General features: G+C 37.5%; 1 protein-coding gene and 1 long non-coding RNA gene across 4 annotated transcripts in view; both read left to right on the top strand.

Moving 5' to 3' along the window:
* LOC134287952 (uncharacterized) overlaps positions 1 to 20549 on the top strand; it is a 746963-nt gene that overhangs the window by 60385 nt on the left and 666029 nt on the right. The window lies entirely within an intron of this gene.
* The window catches only part of LOC109401385 (cGMP-dependent 3',5'-cyclic phosphodiesterase), a 239401-nt gene that overhangs the window by 21394 nt on the left and 197458 nt on the right, over positions 1 to 20549 (top strand). For all 3 annotated transcript variants that reach the window (XM_062851275.1, XM_062851274.1, XM_062851273.1), the window contains exon 3: positions 3881 to 3997. In XM_062851275.1, coding sequence (XP_062707259.1) covers positions 3881 to 3997 — 117 coding nt within the window. The remainder of the gene's footprint in view (positions 1 to 3880; positions 3998 to 20549) is intronic.

Genomic DNA, 20549 nt, shown 5'->3' with positions numbered 1-20549 from the left:
TTTTGATATTGAACGGCCTGAAGTGATTGTGACGATGGTGCAATATCAGTAGTCACCTGATAAAACTGATATTGCGCAACTCTGGTAACAAAGATTGCAATAAACGTGTTACGAAATTATGTTAGAGAAAATTATATTACAATGTATAATATAACAAATGTTGTTATACATCTGTTTAACCCTCGAGCAGTCGCGTCTTTGACTACCTGCAACGATGCCGCGCTCACGCTGTGTACCACAAGCATGCATTTTTCATGGTGCATGTACACAGTACACGACGCGACCGCTCCCGTGTTGAATAAATGAAACAAGTTTTCTTATAATTTTGTTACTAAAATTATAACAAATATTTATATAAATTTGCTACGGATATTCACATAGAAAAATCCTTATAACAGAATTATATCAACTATTTATTTCTAACAACAGTTGTCATAATTTTGTTGTGATCTTGTTATATGCTTCTAGTCGGGTTGTCCATTCAATAATTTGATGTTTAAAATTAAACATTTTTCAAAATAAAAAGAATCAGGCGGCCAACATTGTCTGTTCATAGATCATAAACTGTTGAAGTTAGATTAAAATTATGTATCAACTTCCTTGGAAATGCGTTAATTCACTGAATGTTCAGCGTATAAATTCAAATTTACAATAATCTCGTGGTCACAATTTGATCACATTCGAGGTTGTTTTGGCAAATAAAGTCACAATAATTATACTAATTGATCGCTAAAAGCGCTGTACACTGCATGAGATCTCAACTGCCAAGAGGTCTTCAGATCTTTAGTATTCTTTACTTGGTTTTAGAAAATTCTAAAAAAATGTTTTAATGCATAGGCGTAGTCAGATTGAATAAACGAGATGTTGCACTTTGCCACTCACAAACTTTTGAATTCCACTATTATTTTTATTCTCAAAAACCAACAAGCAATTTTGTAGACGAGCTTGGGAGTCTAGTAGCTACCGCTTTTGATTCATATGCAGAAGGTCCTGGGTCCAATCCCTGGCTCGTTCCTTTCCTCCTACTTCGTATCTTTCTATCTACTTTCTGTATACTCTCTTCTCTAGATATACATCTCATGTATAAACGGATTGAAAAAAGCCGTTTCTCTTTCTTCCAACTTTCACAGCACAGTGTAAGTCTATCATAAAACGCCTTCAAGTATGCAACCAAGCGAAGTGTGCTGCACCACAACCATTTTCACATAATCTATCACTTTACGCCTGGCATCCACGCATCAATGCGTGAATCCATATACCAAAAAAAAACATTTCCCAACAACACTCCAACATCCGCATGATATTGGGCAGACACAGAGGACTCAACGGTATGTTGACAGCAAGGGATTGTAATCATCATTTCACCCCTATCCCTATATTGACCTGCAACCTGACGTAGCAGGCGCAATTGCACAGTTGTCCAGGACTCAGATTTATGAGGAAAGATGCATTCAGCGCCATCAAATTATTTTTTAAACAAATAGGGTTAAAGCACTAGACTTCGCAACTGCTCTAGTCTTGGCCCCCTCTATACAAATTTAATTTTTTATGTATGAAGTGGCGAAGATTAGAGCAGAAATTTAGGGAGCGGATTTACCCTATGGACTTCTACAAAGTTGTTCCAAATGATAAGGCCCTCTTTCCAATATACATAAAAAATATGAAAAAAATAGAGAGGTGTTATTTCTGTAATTCAAATGTAATGTAATGTGACTTTTGGATCTTAAATCACATTGATGAGATATGAATGATATGATGAATGATGAATTTCTTGGTGGAACTATTACTTTATTTTCCTGGTAGTTCTGCTCGATGAATTTCCGGTGGATCTTCTAGAGAATTACTCGGTTGAACTCATAGAGTAATTTACGATGCAACTACAGGGGATGGCCAAAATGTTTGTGATAGGTAACTTTTTTTTCTCTCACAAAAAAGTTCAACATGCTATAACTTTTCATAGAGTGCATCAAAATATCTCAAATTTTGACTGTTTGTCAACCGATTATATGTGCATCATTGGTACAAATTTGGGCTCGATTGATTAATCTTTCGCAAAGTTAGAACAGTTCGGGTAAAACACTATTTTTTAGACAACTCATTTTTGAGCTGTCATATCTCGGAAACCAGTGAACCGAATTGAATGAGATTTTGGACGTACACTAACAACATACAAATGCTTCACAAACTATTAAAACATAGATGCTTTTTGAACGTTGAAAATGAATAGACACTTTTTGGATTTTTCTCGAAAAAATGTATTATTTTACGTCAATGTCAATAAATTTTAGCGTTGATGACCAAAGATTTTCCACTTCTGTTCTCAAGTTATCTTAAATAAGATATATTAGAGCCAATTTAGCTTAAATGAAGAACACATTTAGTAATTTTTGTGTGGTATTGTAAATTTCACTTATTTTCCTCTATATGGGTAAAAATTTCAACCCGGTATAACTTAATTCGCCGTGAAAAAATATAACATTTTATAACGTTGTATTAAGTATCAATATACTGTTGATAAACGTTAAAAAATTCATTCAATTCGGTTCACTGGTTTCTGAGATATGACAGCTCAAAAATAAGTTGTCTAAAAATAGTGTTTTACCCAAACGGTTCTAACTTTGCGAAAGATTAATCAATCGAGCCCAAATTTGTACCAATGATGCACATATAATAGGTTGACAAACAGTCAAAATTTGAGATTTTTTGATGCATTCTATAAAAAGTTATAGAATGTTGATTTTTTTTTGTGGGAGAAAAAAAGTTGCCTATCCAAACATTTTGGCCACCCCCTGTACTTCAGTAATTTCCGGTGGAACTCCTAGATCAATCCCCGTTAGAACTTCGAGAGGAATTCTTAGTGCAGTGGAAATTCCATAGGAATTGCTGCCGTAACTCCTTAAAAAATCTACGATGGCTCTTCTAAGCGAATTCGCAGTGGGATCTCTAGATACTTTCCCTATGGAACTCATAGAAAAATCTTTTAACCTTTCAGAACGCAAGCCATCAAGTAGCTGAAACTGCACCGCGCTCGTGCTGTATACGGCGAGCGAGGTTTTTTTTTTTGGAAGTGTTGTACTTTTTACAACGGCGCGCGTCCTCAAAGGATAAGGAATTCTTAAAGAAATCGTCTTCGAAACTCCCAGATAAAATTCTAGTAGAACTGCGAGAGAATCCTGTGAAACTCCTGGAGGAATTTTTGGTGAAACTGGAACGGCGGAAGTTGCAGTGGAACTCGCACAAGGTTTCCGGTGGAATTTCTATGAATAATCGATGGATATCCTAGAGGAATTTTCTTTGGAACTCCTAGAGGAATTCCAGCTGTAAGTCCTAGAGAAATCCCCAATGAAATTACCTCCGAAAATTCTCGATGAAAGCCTTAGAGGAATTTTCAAAGGATCTCCTGAAAAAAAAAATCAGTGGAGCTTCTGCAGGAGTTGATTTACTGGACGAATTCACGGTGAATCTCCCACAACAACACTCGGGGTACTTCTAAAGATACTTTCCATGGAACTGCTTGTGAATTTTCCTGAGGAACTTCTAGAAGCAACCCCGTTCGAGTTTTGAGAACAATTTCCAGAGGAACTTCCAAAGGAATTAGAGGGCTTTTCGGTGGAACTCTGGTGAAATTACTAGAGGATTCAATAATGGGTCTCATACGGTGGTACCGTGATTTCGGCTTCATTTTTTCTCGCCATAAAAATGTGAGCCGGTCTTCTCAGATAAGAATGCCGTTGAGTTAAAGTCACTATGTAACGAAAAGAATGTTTTATATTTTGTTATCGATTACGTAAACAATCGATCTTTTATACTTTGTTTCCATTCCTAGATGCCTATTTAATAACCTCTTCTATATTATATGCTCTTCTTGTATCATTTCCAGCTCAAAAAACTCACCAAATCGCCATACGTGTTTCTGGTGCCAATTCTTCACTCCAGCGAGGAAGGTCTCATACAGGTCATTAACGATAACGTCCTAGATAAGGAAATCCGTTTTTCGGTAAGTAATAGATTTGGGCTGCGAATTACCTGGTTGTTTATTGAACCGTCACGGCGCTTCTAGCCGTCCCGGTTGTCATCTGCACTACCTTGTTTATACATTGCCAGCCATCTAATCAATCATTTTGATGTTCGTTTTGTATCCAGTTTGCAACCTTCCGTCCGTTTGGCGCTGCTGTAGGTAACTACCAGCCAGCACATTTTGCGTCTCATTGCCACACAATTAAAGCGTCTTCAAATGAATCACTTTTTAGTTTTGGGAACGAGCACGTAAGAATGATAACGTTCCATCGGGTTTCCTTCCGCATTGCTAGTTGCAAATCTGTGGTTTTGATTGATGATGAAACCATTTTCTTCATTTGGACGGGGAGCGAGAAAAACGTCTCCTCTGGGCAGAGGGGAGCGACAATCACGAGCCGCGCAGTGACTTTTCGAAAGACTTTTCTTTGTTCTACGGTTCTTCGTCGGGAACCGAAATTATCACTCTTTGTCGCCGAAGGGAATGGGGACACTTTGAGGTGTGCTGGTCCTCACCCAGATTGCTTCCGATTAGGGTTCGAGCGAATAATAGACTCTTACTGGGTACACTTATAAGGATTGATGAGAGGAGACACCAAACACCATGCTTCTCCACGTCGCGTCGCGTCGTCTTGTTGGATTTGGGTTAGTGTCGCGAAAAATATTGTTTCGTGAGGAAAGTCCATATTGCGTAACACTTGACCTTCTGAGTGATGCGTAAACAGGAAAGCCGAAACTAAGGCAATATTTGCACGGTCAAAAGAAGATCATGATAATGTGTTTCGTTTGAATAGTGGGCTGGCATAAAAATATGATGCTTATTGGGGGTTTCGTAGCATTCGGTAGCACTTGGTAACCCTTTAATGATAGATGAATTACTTAAGAATGCTGAAATGTTCTAGAATGGCGAAGCTGCCGAAAACAACCGTTTAAATAACTGAACATTCTTTGTGAAATTTTAGCTATTTGACATTTTAGTACCGGTTCTACTTTAGTAATTTTTCCGGTATAAATCAGAACTTTTTTTTCCGAATTTCTTTACACTCCTGGATACAGTCTTTTTATGTACTTATAAACAGCGTAACGGGGGCCATGCGCAAAATATATCACGCTTGAGTTGTTGAAGGAAACATAGATGCTTTGAACATGTTTTTGAGGATTGTAAGAACTGTAGCGTAACGATGGGTAGAGAGAAGGATCCTAGGATTCTTTTCTAAGCGAACCATAGGGCATAGGTTCTCAAACTTTTTTGGTTGGCGACCCCCTTAGCTACTGGTCTAACTTTTCGCGACCCACCATGGAAAAATATAAACTTAAATACTAAAAAGAAGTTGAACTTTTTCACGAAACAAAAAAAGCTGCAATTTTACTAAATTGTAACTATGACTATATGTACTTTAGGACTAATGTAACCATCATCAGCTAACAAATATCATAAAATAAAAATATAATCCATACATAAACCAATTTCAATAAAGTGAAACTGTCTCTGGCGACCTCTCTTCAGATGGCCGGCGGGGTCGCGACCCACAGTTTGGGAAACTATGCACTAGGGTGACCCACACTTATATGGAAAACAAAGATTTCGAAAAAAAGTATTACCTCCTCAATCAGTTGTTTTGGACTTTCAGCAGCTACGTTAAAAATTTGAGCAAAATCGGTCAAGCCTAAGGGGAATCAACAAGCTTGAAGTTGGCATCTTAAGTTTTTTATTTTTGCTGCTAGGTGGCATTGTAAGCGTTCAACAATTAAACCTTTAGGTATTTTTGTAGGTGACTATATGCCAAACAACTTTGATGAAGACCGCAAAGTGATCCGTCGCATGATAATAAAATTATATCCTAGGTAAAGTGAGACGAAACTTTATTGTTTTTTTTCAGTAAATGTAAAATAATTTCAATAATGAAATCTCAGTACTTCGCCTCACTTTGCCTAGGGTATAACTTTTTCACAGTCATCGGATCACTTTGCGGTCTTCGACAAATTTGTTTGGCATATAGTTATCTACAAGAATGCCTATGGGGGTTTAATTATTAAAAGCTTACAGCGCCACCTAGCGGCAAAAATAGACTTGAGATTTCTGCATACATTTGGCCAAGGTTTCCCATACAAACTTCAAGCCTGTTAAGCCCTCTTAAGCTTGACCGATTTTGCTTAAATTTTTGATGTAGCTTCTGGGAGTCTAAAACGACTAAATCAGAAGGTGAGACTTGGTATTTTTTGAAATTTTTGTTTTTCATATAAGTGTGGGTCACCCTTATATCTACACACCAGTATGGACTTACCACTTTTGATACCAGGAGGTGACCGAGCTCCGAGGCATACGGATTACTAAATCGGAGTGAGCCTAGGCGTCACGGGGGCCCAGCAGTAGGCTCTGCTGGGCCTCTTCAGAAATTCCACACATCCGGAAGCAACCCTGTACAAGCGACATGGCTATCTTAGAAAAAAAAATCCAGGAGTAGCCTTGCATAAAATCCAGAAGGAATCCATGAAGAACCATGTAGGAACTGCTGTATGAAACCCTGAAGGAACTTCTACAGGAATCTCCGGTAATTCAAGAATCTCTTCTGGATCTTCGCCCTGAGGAAGATCCCAACCCAAGAATCGAAACGTTGGCAATGATATAAAGGTATCAACGCTTTTTCCGTGACTAAAAGCCGAAAAACTCCCATTGTTCTCTTTTTGAAACTTTGTAAGAAATCCGTGATTAGAACTTTCGAGGAATTTGAGGAAGTCCATGAAGAATCCCCGTAGGAATTCCAGGAGAATTCCTCAAATGAATTCAAGCAGGAATCCCAAGGGAATTACAGCAGGAATCCCTAAAGGAGCTTCAGGAGGAATCTTCGAAGGAATTCCAGCGGGAATTTCTAAAGGAATCCTCTAAGGATTTCTAGGAGGAATCAACACAAAATATCCAGGAGGAATCCCAAAGAAATTGAAGTAGGAATCCTCAAAGAATTTCCAGCAGGAGTCCTCAAAAGAATTCCAATGGTAATTTTCAAGGTGAATACCCAGAAGGAATCTCTGATGGAATTCCAGGAGAAATCCCTCAGAGAATTTTAGGAATATCAGGAGAAGCCCCTGAAAGAATTTAAGGAGAATTCCTCGAAGGAAGAACTCCCCGAAAGAATTCTAGTAGAAATCCCCGAAAGGATTCCAGGAGGAATCTCCGAAGAAATTCCAAGAGAAATTTCCGATGGAATATCAGGAGGAATCCCCGAAGGAATTTTAGGAGGAACCCTCGAAAGAAGTCATAAAAAAAAACACCAAAGGAATTCTAACAGGAATTCACAAAGAAATTGCAGAAGGAATCCCAAGGAGGCAGAAATTCCAGGAGAAAGAAATTCTAGGAAAAATCTCCGAAGGAATTCCAGGAGGAATCCCTGCAGGAATCCCAGGGGAGACCACTGAAGGAATTCCGGGAGGAATCCCCGAAGTAATTCAAGAAGAAATCCCAGACAAAACTCTAGGAAGAATTCCCGTATTCCAAGAGGAATTTCCTAAGGAATTCCAATAGAAATCACAAAAGAAATTCAAGAAGGAAATCCTGGAGGAATTCCAGGAGGAGTTTCTGAACGAATTTCAGGAGGAGTCTCTGAAAGAACTCTAGGAGAAATTACCAAAGCAATCCCAGGAGGAAATTTAGGAATCCTTGAATTGAGGAATCTCTAATGAAGAATTCCTGAAGGTGGAATTTTCGAATAATTATAAGAGAAACCAGAAAAAAAATCCGAAAGAATTTCAGGAGAAATCTAAAACAGAATATCAGGAGATGTCCCCGAAATATTCTTAGGAGGAATCCATGAAGGAAGGCTAGGAGGAATACCCGAACAAAATTCCAGGACAAATCCGCGATGAATTCTAGGAGAAAGTCTTGAATGAGTTCTAGGAGGAAATTCCGAAGGAATTCCAGGAGGAGTCCAGGAGGAATACCCGGAAGAACTCCATGAGGAACACCCGGAGGAATTCCATGAGGAATCACCAAAGAAATTCCAGTAGGAAACAGCTAAGGAATTCCAGAAGGAATCCACACCAGAATATCAGGAGAAATCCCCAAATAAATTACAGGAGAAATTCCTGCAGGAATTCCAGGGGGAATTCCCGAAGGAATTCCGGCAGGAATCTCCGATTGATTTCCAGACGAAATCCTCCAAGAATTTTCAGCGGATTCTCTCAAAGGGAATCTTTCTGGGTAGGGGGAAAGATTTGCACGAGGTATCCCCTGAAGAATTCCTGGAGGAATTCCAGAAGGGAATCCTGGACGAATTCATGTAGAAACTGTATGAAAGATCCCTCAAGAATATCCTGGAGATAATGCCTAATTATATTCCTAACGGTATTATAATTTTATACTAATTATTGAAGGAACTCCTACAAGATTCCCTGAAGGAACTCCTGTAGGAATTCCTGAATGTGCTTCTGGAGAAATCTCTGATGTAACTCCTGGAGGTATCCGTACCCACGTAACCAAAAGTTCAGATAAAAGGGTACTTTATAAGCTAAGCAGCTTGTTCGAGGATGCTCATTAGCCTTCTAAGCAGCTTCATTTTTAAGTAATTTTGGAACTTGAAAGTTCACATAAGCACGCTGGATAGCCTTCTAAGCAGCTTCTGACAGAACTTTGACAAAATTCATGCAGAAACAAAAATGTGTTTTTCAGAATCGCATCCCTGTTGGTGGGTTTGTGATTCATGTCTGGAAATTGCTTCTGATAATTATATTTTCACACATGTCGCTGCTATGAAGATTTGAACTAGATCCTCCTGCGTGATAAACTGCCGACTTACCGCTGCACTGCTGAAGACATTTGACAAAGTCAAGCTAACTTCACTACTGTTACAAATGTGCAAAACTAGCTGCCGACAGAAAATCGATTCAAGTCAGACTTTATCTGCTGTCATCTCAATCGCAACTGTAGTACTGGGGTAGAGCGTAGGGTTCTCACGCAGCGACTATCGGTTCGAATCCGATGGGCGGCATTTTTTTTTGTTCAAGTCTAGTATTCATTGATTTGATATATTCATATTTGTCTTTTATTCGTGTATGCTTAAACAGTTGTTTTCTGTAAAAGAAATAAATTTATTCTTCATTGAAACACAATGCTACTGAACTGAACTTCTATGAACTTAAAAGTTCCGACAAAGTTCCGAGTAGCATCTTAAGCAGCTTTAAAGTTCCGTGAAGTTCAGATAAAGTTCCGAATGGAACTTTTTGGCTGCTTAAGAGGCTAACAATGAGCCTTGCCGGAACTTGTGACGAAGTTTCAGCAAGGCTCATCGTTAGCCTCTTAAGCAGCCAGAAAGTTCCATTTGGAACTTTATCTGAACTTCGCGGAATTTGAAAGTGCATTTTGTCATGGTAATCGGAACTTTTGGTTACTTGGGTAATTCCTTCTGAAAAAATCGCAATTTTAATCTACTATCTGAAAGAAGCCCAGGAGCGATCCCTGGAAGAACTCCTAGAAAATTCCTTAAAGGAACTTCTCGTGTAATCCCCTATGTATAACTTGTAGGAATCTTTGAAGAAACTCTTACATAGGTATCCCCAAAAAACCACTGGGGAAATCCCTGAATTTTCTTGGAGGTATCGTTGGATACTCTCTAAAGATTATCTGAAGGAAGTTCTGTAGGAATCCCTGAAGAAATTCAGACCGAATCTCTGAAGAAACATCTGCCAGAATTCCTGAAAATCCTGGAGGAATCTCTGAAGGAACTGCTGGACCGATTTATGTAAGAACTCCTGTAGGAATTTGTAAAGGAACTTCAAAAGGAATCCCTGCAAGAACTCCTAGGCTAATTTCTTAAGACCTCCTGTAGAAACCTTTTACGGAATTCTTGATGGAACTCCAGTAGACATTTATGGATCCTCCTGAAAGAATTTCTAAAGGGACTTCAGGAAGGATACCTGCGCAAACTCCTGCTGAAATTGCTTAGGGAATTTCTGAAGGGATTCCTAATGAACACTTGGAGGCATCCCTGAGTCCTCCTGGAGCTATTAGGGATTTTAAACTATAATAATACCCAGACGTATACCGAGCGTGTCTAAATGGACGAGCAGAACCCATGGCGAGGTGAACTTTCACTTGATACAACTTCTATCAGGCCATGGGTGGTTTAGGAGGTATCTGCACAGATTCGGACATGCAGGCTCTCCCCGCATGTACAGAATGCGCCGACTGCAATGAGACCGCGGAGCATGTGCTCTTTGAATGTCCACGTTTCGTGGGTCGAGTATGCACGAGATATGCGGTAGAGATATTACTCTGGACAACAATGTTGTGCAATATGATCCTTGGCAGAGGAAGTTCTCAGTTAACCCTCTAATACCCAATCCCGCCTTTAGACGGGGTATAGTTTGAGCATTTTTGTAATTTTTATTTCGTGGAAAATCAATTTTTTTATATTTTTGGCTGATATTTAGGACTGTTCTGTATATCTCAAAATGGTTTTTGGTGTATTTTAAAGCGTATTTATATTTTTTTTAAATCATTGAAAAATTGTTGTTTAGTCACCTTTTAGAAGTCATTGTTTATTTTGTATTGAATCGCTACAATTAACATATTTTACATTTTTCCCAAACCATTCTATCCTTGTTTAAGAGTTTAAGGGAATCGAATACACTCTAAAATTATTTTCCTTAAAATTACACGGAAAATAAATTTTAATGTGAAAAAATTTTTAAATAATAATACTTCAACAATAATTATAAAATCTCAAAATGTTTTCATCTCAAAAAATCCGTTCCCTTATTTGGCTTCCAGAAAAAATATAAAAGTGTAGGGATGTTCAAAAATAAAAATTAGAAAAATCAAAAACTGAAATTCACGAAATCGAGAATTAAAAAGAATCATCTTCCAAAACATGTTTAAATCGATTTTAGATGACGAAAAATGATATTTAGATCAAAATCAAAAATTTGGGTATTAGAGGGTTAAGTTAATGGCTGTGGAAGTGCTCATAGAAGAAGAATGTATAATTCCTTGAATATTGACATATGAATTAACCCTTGCTTATAGTTTACAAATGAGAAATCCTAGAAGCAATACCTTAAAGAATATTGAAAAAAAAAATCAATGAGTTTTTCCCAAAAACATCATCAAAGGACATCACCTTCAAGGAAAACTGGTGTTAGTCGAGTCTCTAAACTGTATATGCTTAAAATAAATCTAAAGAACGGTTCTCATTAATTTTCACTGGCTGCAGCAACCGCGCTGTTTAGTCACACTTTTTGGATGTGTTCAGCTTATCCCAGTAATCACGAAAGACGGCAATCTAATCCTGAAATATTACACTACACTAGATTACGGCAATTTATTTCCACCTAAATGCGCTCACTTTATCCTCGGGGATCTTTTCCTGCCCGAACAATCTTGTTTTACCGACATGGAATTAGTGTTCCCACTGCAGCAGCTGGCTGGGCAGCTGAGGATAAATAGTAGAGATTTTTCTTCGTTCTTTTGCGGCCTACGTTCAAATTGCATCTGAATGCGACATCAGAGGGCATAAAGGAAAACACGCTCCAGAAAGTTTCTTTCGCTGACAACGGCGCAAAAAAAAGCCTTTTTCAACTAAATGTCCCACCAGACAGCGCAGTGGGTGGCTGCTGGATGTATGTAACCGGATAGCATCCAGAGGGTAACGAGGAAATGATTCATCCGCTCTTGCAGGGAGGGGGAGCTGATGGCTTCGTTGACGTCAGCGAGAGGTATCGTCGATTTCAAAGTTTGGCTGCGATAAAAACGTGCTTTAAGTGGAATTTAAAGGATTCAACAGGTTTGCTTTTGTTTATCTATGAGTGCTCTATCGTAGGTGTTATCTGCTTCCGGTATAATCAATTTACGAAAATCGCCTCCAGGGCCTGATGTGCCAACTAAATTAGAGCCAGCTTATCAACTTGGTGATCTATAAGAGTTATTGCAGTTAAAATGAGATTTTTTTTTGGAAATGTATATCTCTTTAGAGACATACAAAAATGTAGGTAAAAATGATTCTTTGATTCTTCAGAAATCTTAAACTTTTCATAAAATTCAAATACATTATTAAATTTGAGTTTTTCTTTGTAAATTTGCGATTTCAAGATGAGTTACCGATTTTTGGTGTTTTGGTGATTAATTAAAATTGTGTTTTTGTTTGCAGAATTTGTAAAGAAGTTTGAGATTTAATTTTTTTTTTTTCAAATTTTGGTTGAAAAGCTATTAAAAAGTTTTTGACGGCCGAAGGAGTTTAGGAGTTCCTCCAGAAGTTCCTATAAGGATTCCTCCAGGAGTTTCTTCAGGGATTCCTCCTGGAGTTCCTTTTAGCACTCCTCTAGGATTTCCTTCAAGGGTTCCTCCAGGAGTTCTTTCTGGGATTTTTCCAGGAGTTTCTTCTAGGATTTCTCCAGGTGTTCCCTCAGGGACTCCTCCAGGAGTTCTTTCTGGGATCCCTCAAGGAGCTCCTTTAGGAATTCCTCCTAGAGTTCCTTCAGGAGTTCCTTCCGATATTCCTTCAGGAGTTCCTTCTGGGATTCCTCCAGGAGTTTCTTTAGGAATTCCTCCTGGAGTTCCTTCAGGAATTCCTCTAGGAGTTGCTTCTGGTATTCCCCTGAGAGTTCCTTCAAGGATTGCTCCAGGAGTTTTTCAGGGATTCCTCCAGGTGCTTATCCAGGGATTCCGCTAAGAGTTTCTTCAGGGATTCCTCCAAGAGTTCCTTCAGTGATTCCTCTAGGAATCTCTTAAGTGATTCTGCTAGGAGTTCCTTTAGGGAGTCATCCAGGAGTTCCCGTAGGGATTCCTACAGGAGTTCCTTCATGAATTTCTCCAGAAGCTCCTTCGGGGATTCCTCCAGGAGTTTTTTCAGGGATTCCTCCAGGAGTTTCTTCATGGGTTTCTCTAGGAGTTCTTGTGGAGATTCCTCCAGGAGTTGCTTCTGATATTTCCCTGGGTATTGCTTCAGGGATTTCTCCAGGAGTTCCTTCATGAATTTCTTCAGAAGTTCTTTCAAGGATCCCGCCAGGTGTTCTTCCGAGAATTCCTCCAGAAGTTTCTTCAGGAGTTCTTTCAGGTATTCCTCCAGGAATTCCTCCATGAACTCCTTCAGGAGTTTTTCAGAGATTTCTCCAGGAGTTTGTTCATTGATTACTTCAGGAGTTCCTTCAGTATTTTTCCAGGAGTTCTTTCAAGGATCCCGCCCGATGTTCTTTCGGGAATTCCTCCAGAAGTTTCTCCAGGAGTTCCTTTAGGTATTCTTCTGGGAGTTCCTTTTGGTATTCCCCTGGGTTTTTTTTCAGATATTCCTCCAGGAGTTCCATCATGAATTCCTCTAAAAGTTTTTCGGGGATGCCTCCGGGAGTTTCTTAATGGATTCCTTTAGGAGTTCCTTCAGTGATTTTTCCAGGAGTTCTTATAAAAATCCCGCTAGGAGTTCATTCGGAAATTCCTTCAGGAGTTCCTTCTGGCATTTCTCTGAGAGTTCTTTCAGGGATTAATCCAGGAATTTCTTCAGGGCTTCACTAGGAGTTTCTTCAGGGATTCCTTCAGGAGTTTCGTTACCCAAGTAACACACTTGTCACCGAAGAGTCACGGCGGCGCAGGTTGTTGTTGCGCAGAAGTCACTGTGACTTACTTCTAGCAAGTAAGTGTTTATTTGTTAGAAGTAAGTCACAATGACTCCTGCGCAACAAAAACCTGCGCCGCCGTGACTCTTCGGTGACAAGTGTGTTACTTGGGTAGATTCTGTTTCGACTCCGTTCTTAATAAATCCCTCGGACAATAACACAAAAAATCTGCAAACATTCGCAACGAAGTATTGTCCAGAAACAAAAGCTCAAGCATTTCTGGTGAATATTTATCTCCATTCATTCTCCAATTGGCCAAAATCTCACTTCCCTTCCGTTGGAAGAACTCATCTTCTTGTAAGATGCCGAGAGTAGGATTGGACCGCAGGTCCTCAGCATACAGTTCACATTGTTTACCTATCACTCCAGGTCCGTGCCACAATTTTCTCTTACAATTAAATCCTCAAATCTTCAACAATTCTTTGGGGATTCTTATCAAGGATTGATGCAACAAGCTTTTTGTCTAGTAATTTATCGCAAGATACATTTTTAGTTTCTATGACTTATAGCAGAAATCCTACCAAGAATTTATACCTCAATACATAATTGCAATACATGTTAGGCATATTACTTATCACACAAACATTTGAAACAAATTTGGAATTAGTAATTTTATTATTGCAATTTAGTGATTTTGAATGTGACGATGATTCCTTTAACACCCAATGAATTCACAACACCCCATTTAATTTTACATTTTTTGTATGGACAAAAGTCCGCGAAGGAAAGAGAGGAGCAGTTATAATAAAAAAGGTATATTAACCCCCTTATTCTGATTATTTATCATATTCAATGAAAAGCTCAATAAACAGTGCATGTATGTAGCTTTGACCACCGGAATTCGATTTTCTCTAAGCGATCTTGTTTATTTTTTTCTATCAAAGAGTTGATAGGAGGTAATAGATGTATGTTGATGAGCTCATTTCATATTATTATTCGTATTCGTATATCTCTTTCCGGACGAACCAGCACAATCGTGCTGTTTTTCTGCAGTAGTTTTATTTTTTTTAACTGGTGTTTTATCCTCAAAATATGTGATGTAATTATTTTTTATGGTCGAGTGATTACTAGTAATACTTTATGCCTCCAAAAGTCCACGATCTGACCAGTTGGCCCAGCCTTAATATGATCTACAGGACTTCGTATGCGAACCGGCTTAGGATTTCGGGTTGTATCATTGTTTTATCAACCTTCTAAATAAAACCATATTCTGACTTGTCAAATATTTGTTTTGATTATTTTTCACTATCAATGCTCGATCGTCAGTATAAATTATGCTTGGTTGTTTATCCAGCCATGAATTGGAAAGATGCGGATCTGGAATTGAGATTTGATTTCCTATTTAATATGTGTTAGGAGTAATGCCACGGGAAATTTGTGGTGAATGTGACTGAGATAATGGCAAAAAATAAGTGCGCTACACAAACTGTGTATTAATAGAAAGTTAAATGCATTTAATTAACTCGGTGAAATTGGGCGTGAAAAAAGTTTTTACAAAATAGCGGAGCTTCAAAAACATTATGTAATTTTACTGAAAATAATGTGACGGAAACGTGTTGAATCGTTAAGTTTAATCTTAAGCGCTGTACGTGAAATCATAATATTGAGTAATGATTTTTCTGTATTTACATAAATTATCCCGGCTAGGCGACATATTTTTCTGATAAAACTCTGTGTTCCTGATGATTTCTCCAATAGGGCTAACCCTCCTCAGGTGGTCATAACTGAGCTTATGATAGAACTAACGGTTTTATCACAGCATTTCTTGGTCTATGATACGGCCACGAAATCTTTTGTTTGTTCTAAGCGTTGCCTCACAGTTTTGTTTATTTGTTTACAAAAAGAAATTTTTCCGACAACAACCGCAAATGTAAGTTTTATTGAAATGGCATATAATTAGTGATAAAACCAATTCATGACCACTTGCAAGTCTTTCAATGACGATTGCAGAAGTTATATGATAGTTTTATGGAATGCCAAAGATGCAAAGTAAAAAACTACCACATAAAACTAATATAGAACAACTAGCTTTTTCACATGCTCGTATAAAACCAGGATAAAACATGAATAAGTCTTCAAGGCATGCTGATTGTTACTTGGGACTTATACTTGTACATATTTTGAAGCCTCAGCTTTGATTGCAATTGTTTATTAAAAACACCCCAATAAGTTGAACAAAAAGTAAACAATCACCCTAGAAGTTGAAAAAGTTGTATCTGTCGTTATTGTATAATTATCTGTTTAATTCAGGTATGCAGGGATAAAAATCGATAGAAAAAGAGTAATTCTGCTAAACGACGAAGAAAAAGTGGAACTTTGTTGAAAAGCACAAGATTTCTGGGTGGTCAAAGTGGGACCAGCACAATTGTGCTGGTTCACCCCGAAGCGGTCGAAGTTCCATCGGAAATTACCTATTTTTAAGCGTTTTATGGTATAGAAGATTGATTATAATTATTAAATCACTACAAAGCGTTAGTTTGCAAAAATTTAGACGTATAATTGAAACTCAAGGAACAGGATATCAGCTTGTTTGAGTATTTCGAAGAACTTTGAATACTTGGGTGATTAATATTACTCCATATTATCAAATTGATAACACTAGTTTACAGCATTTTTGAACTCGGTAAGCTGATGATCATTTTTGGTGTAGAACCATGCCCTGAGTTCGAAAACGCGAAGGAAAAAAAATTTCAGTAGAGCGGAATTTTTTTCGACTTTCCATACAAGGTTGATGATTTGAAATCGATTTTTGTTCTATTTTTAAGCAAAGTTGCTAACTTCACACATCTCATTCTCCGTAATCAATGCTCCGATTGAGCATTTTTTCGAGAATTTTTTACTGTGACTCGCCTACATATGATATGTCAAATAAACGTTGAGAAAGAAATTTTAAATTGTTTTTTACTTATTGAAAAAAATACATTTCTTCATATATTTTTGGAAATTTCGCCAAAATTTAAGGACATCGTCCCTAAAACTTGCCAATTTCTTGAATTTCATCAATCTGACGCAAAACCTGCATTCAGATGATCGAATGGTATTATATTCAGCTTTTAATTTATGGAAAAAGATTCAAAATTGATTGAACAAACAGCAAGATATTTGAATTTTAATAAATTCCATAATTTAAACAGTTGCAAAACTCAATATTGAGGTCAAACTCAAAAACTGTTCTACTTAAAATTTTTTGAAGCACGGTTTCGAAATCAGTGCTAAATTGTGCTTCAAAAATTTTGGTCGTTGATAGAAGGTCACGACTTTCATTTTATTTTGTAAACTAGTGTAATATTATGAATTAGAATAGAATTGAGATTTTATGTTCTTATTCACTTCTTCTTATTCACTTCTATGATTTGAATACCCTGTCAAGCTGACCTCGTGTTCCTTAAGTCAAAATTATACGTCCAAATTTCTACAAACAAACACTTTGAAATGATTTAATCTTCTATACCATTGAATGCCTGATAGTAGGCAATTTTCAGTAATTGGGTTGTTTAGTGAATAAAATATTTCTATTTTCTATTGCCTAATCGAAAGAGCTCATTTTTCTGAGTATAACGCAATTTTATTGGATTCCAATACATTTGTTTTGATGGTTAAATTAACAAAACAGTTTTCTTTTTTGTGGATAGAATGACAGTTCAATCGATAAAGTGACAGTTCGGCCCATACAAAAAAAAATCCCCATACAAACTTTGAATGCATTTTAAAAATAGTTCCCGGAGTCCGAAAACTATGAAATTTTGGATTTCAACTAATTGTAGGGCGGAGAATCCGGTTTTAAAATAATCCGGATGCCCCTAAAGAACCCAATTTCTTATAGAACATCGACCGCCTTGAAGACGGATCAACACAATTGCGCTGGTCTTAATTTGACACCAAAAAGTGCATAGGTTATCCAAAAGTGCATATGTATGGGAGAATAGGGGGTCGCCTAACGTTTTCATCAATATATCATTGTTGCGGTCAATGCACACCTAAATTTTTGAATGTTTTGGGAAGCTTAGACTCTCAGGTTTCTAATGATGAGTTCGGGTTTGAAATCGGTGATTGCGAACACAGCGAAAATCGCAATTTAATGATAAAATTCAAAATGGCGACCAAATTCAAGATGGCTGCCAAAAATTGTTCAACTTCAAATGAAAGGTCTATACTTGCCTTTCATAGAAAAGTGAAGTTTTGTATATGTTACAACATTAAATTTTGAGATATTATGCGATAAATTAGGTGCAATTTGCTTTTTCGATATATTTTTATTGTGAATTTTCTAACTTATTATGGAAAAATCGGATTTATTTATGGAAAATTCGAAGTTTTTTGGTGGGAAAAATGGCTTTTTTTATTGCAACAGTTGAATTATTCTTTGCATTTTTTATGTTTTTTATTGCTCTAAAATCAATTATTTATGGAAACTTTTGATTTATTTATGCATTTTTTTTATTTGTTTATGGAACCTTTGTTATTCATTACTGCTTACACCCCTCTTTCTTCACTGGGACTTTTAGAATTATTTATGGGAAATTTTGTATTTATTATGGAACGTTTAATTGTCTGCCGATTAGAAATTCCTAGACCAAAACAAGCTATGAATGCAGCAACAGATGCTGCGAACTAAAAGGCGAACTGCCAAACAAAATACAATTCTAGGATGACTGATGGACCAAGAACAATAATGAAACCTCGTCATCCTGAGTTCGGACTTCGTTATCCGTATGGATGGCTGGGCACAAATTAATGTTATGTTTTGCATGTTTGTGTTTTGTGCATTTGTAATGTACTATTTTATTGATCGTATCTAGTTCCCAAACATGGGGCCTGATACGAAAAATAAAATGTGCATTCATAAGGTTCTAATATATCTGTTACATTGGCACCCAACGTGGGGCGTTGTGCATTTACAAGGTTCCAATGTATTACTCGTTACATTTGCGCCCAACTAAAAACCCACGTTCCCAAGTTATAGTTTATTGTTTCTTTGTTGATCCATCTGGTTTAGGTTAGGTAAACTTAGAGTAGATCAGATATGAGTGTCCGCAACAGTAAAGATAGATGAAGATTAAATGCTTGGTTGATGGCAGTTCTTTGGCCGTTGATTAATGGCGTTAGATCATACCCTTTGCCAGGATTCGCTTACGTTATTAGTTTTAAGTTAGCCTGGTGGCAATTAGTTTAAGGTTAGCCTGGTGGCAGTTAGCTTTAAGTTAGCCTGGTGGCAATTTTATTCGCGGAGTTATCTGGTAAGCGTTTGGCTTACGTAATTTAGTTAGTCTGGTGACACCAAATAAAATGATCATCGCTGCTATCAACCTATGAAAGAATGGTAAATAGGACTGTTTAGGAATTTTTCGAGAATCGCGATTTCGATTCTTGAATAATTCTTCCGCTGTTGCTGGTGTTGTGTTACGTTTGTAAATTGTTGTGAACATTTTGTCAGTTTATTTTGTATGTTATACTAAGGTTTGTACATCTGTCCCTGAATTTTAATGTGCATTTGTAGTGCTCCAAACATTTCAGGAGCTATTCAGTACAAAACACACAAGCCGTCCCACGGACATCAAATTGTAGACGGTCTTGTGTTGTTGCCCGAATCTGGAGGGCCCCTTAGGATTAGAAATTCCTAGACCAAGCACAAGCTATGTAAGCAAGTAGCAAGTACCTAACGCTGCAAACAAAAAGGCAATCCGCCAGAAGAAATACGATTGCAGGATTGACTGATGGACCAAGAACAAAAATGAGACCTCGTCATCCTGGGATTGGACTACGTCATCTATTTAGATAACTGGGCACAATTAATGTTATGTGTTGCATGTTTGTGTTTTGTGCATTTGTTCCATTTTATTTTTCGTATCTATAGTTCCCAAACGTGGGGCCCGATATGGAAATGAGCTTTTGTAGGGTTTCAAGTTATCCGTTACAGTGGTTTTCATCCTTTTTTATCATATTCTAGCGTATAAGCAAGAAAAAAATTGAAATCCCAGACTTTATGTAAATGGCGGCCTGGTTTCAGCGAGAATTACTCATCCGTAGAAAAATACTTTTGACTTGTAAACTTTTCCCTAAGTTTATCACTCGAAATACTGTGACAGGATAAAAGTGGGAACTTTTACATTGAGCAGCTGAACCGCCTGTGATCCGAATTTAAATTTTATTACAGGGATCTTTGCCCCAACCTTTCTGCTTTTGTTTTATACAATTTTCATGTTTTTAGAGATGCTCATTTTTCCTCCAGAATAGCGTGAGTGGGAAACGTTTAAAAAAATCAGTTATTTGACATGCGAATTTAAGGCGAAACTGGAAGCATTTCCTCACTTTTTGGTTTTTGATTTTTTATTAAATAACGAAGCAATATTTTCAAAATCGGTTATCGGTATCGGTATCTTCTGAATTTTTTTCGCGATGAAAAATGTTTTCGTTTTTGCAGAAACCATTTTTGAACAAAATTTCACAAAAAAAAAATGATTTCTGCAAAAATAGAAAATACTTTCCACCACAAAAAAAAATCAATCAATCAATCAATCAATCAATTTTGAAAATATTGCTTCGATTTTTAATAAAAAAAAACAAAACCAAAAAAATGAGGAAATGCTTCCAGTCTCGCCTTAAGTCGTGACAACATACAATGACTGCAAAACGTGATTTCTGCTAACAAGTTATAGTGCAGAGGTGATACAAAATGATTGCAACTATCTTGAACATCCCTAGCTGCGATCCATTGCAGCTCCCGACGAACAAGCGCTCCAGTGCTCTTGCGAAGCATCCTAGAGGGTTAGGGTTCTTCAGCAAAGTTGGCCATATTGATTAGTGCCACACTTTCATGCCTTTGGTTTTGATCTAGATCTGTTGAAACTGATCTAGATAAGTTTTATCTTTCAATTCGATATGCATCCTATGGGGGGAGTCACCGGCAAAGTGCTTTGGATTAGTTGGTACTACATTCT

The sequence above is a fragment of the Aedes albopictus genome, chromosome 2, assembly GCF_035046485.1.
Source record: "Aedes albopictus strain Foshan chromosome 2, AalbF5, whole genome shotgun sequence".
Lineage (NCBI taxonomy): Eukaryota > Metazoa > Arthropoda > Insecta > Diptera > Culicidae > Aedes > Aedes albopictus.
This window is presented reverse-complemented; position numbering and strand designations above follow the sequence as displayed.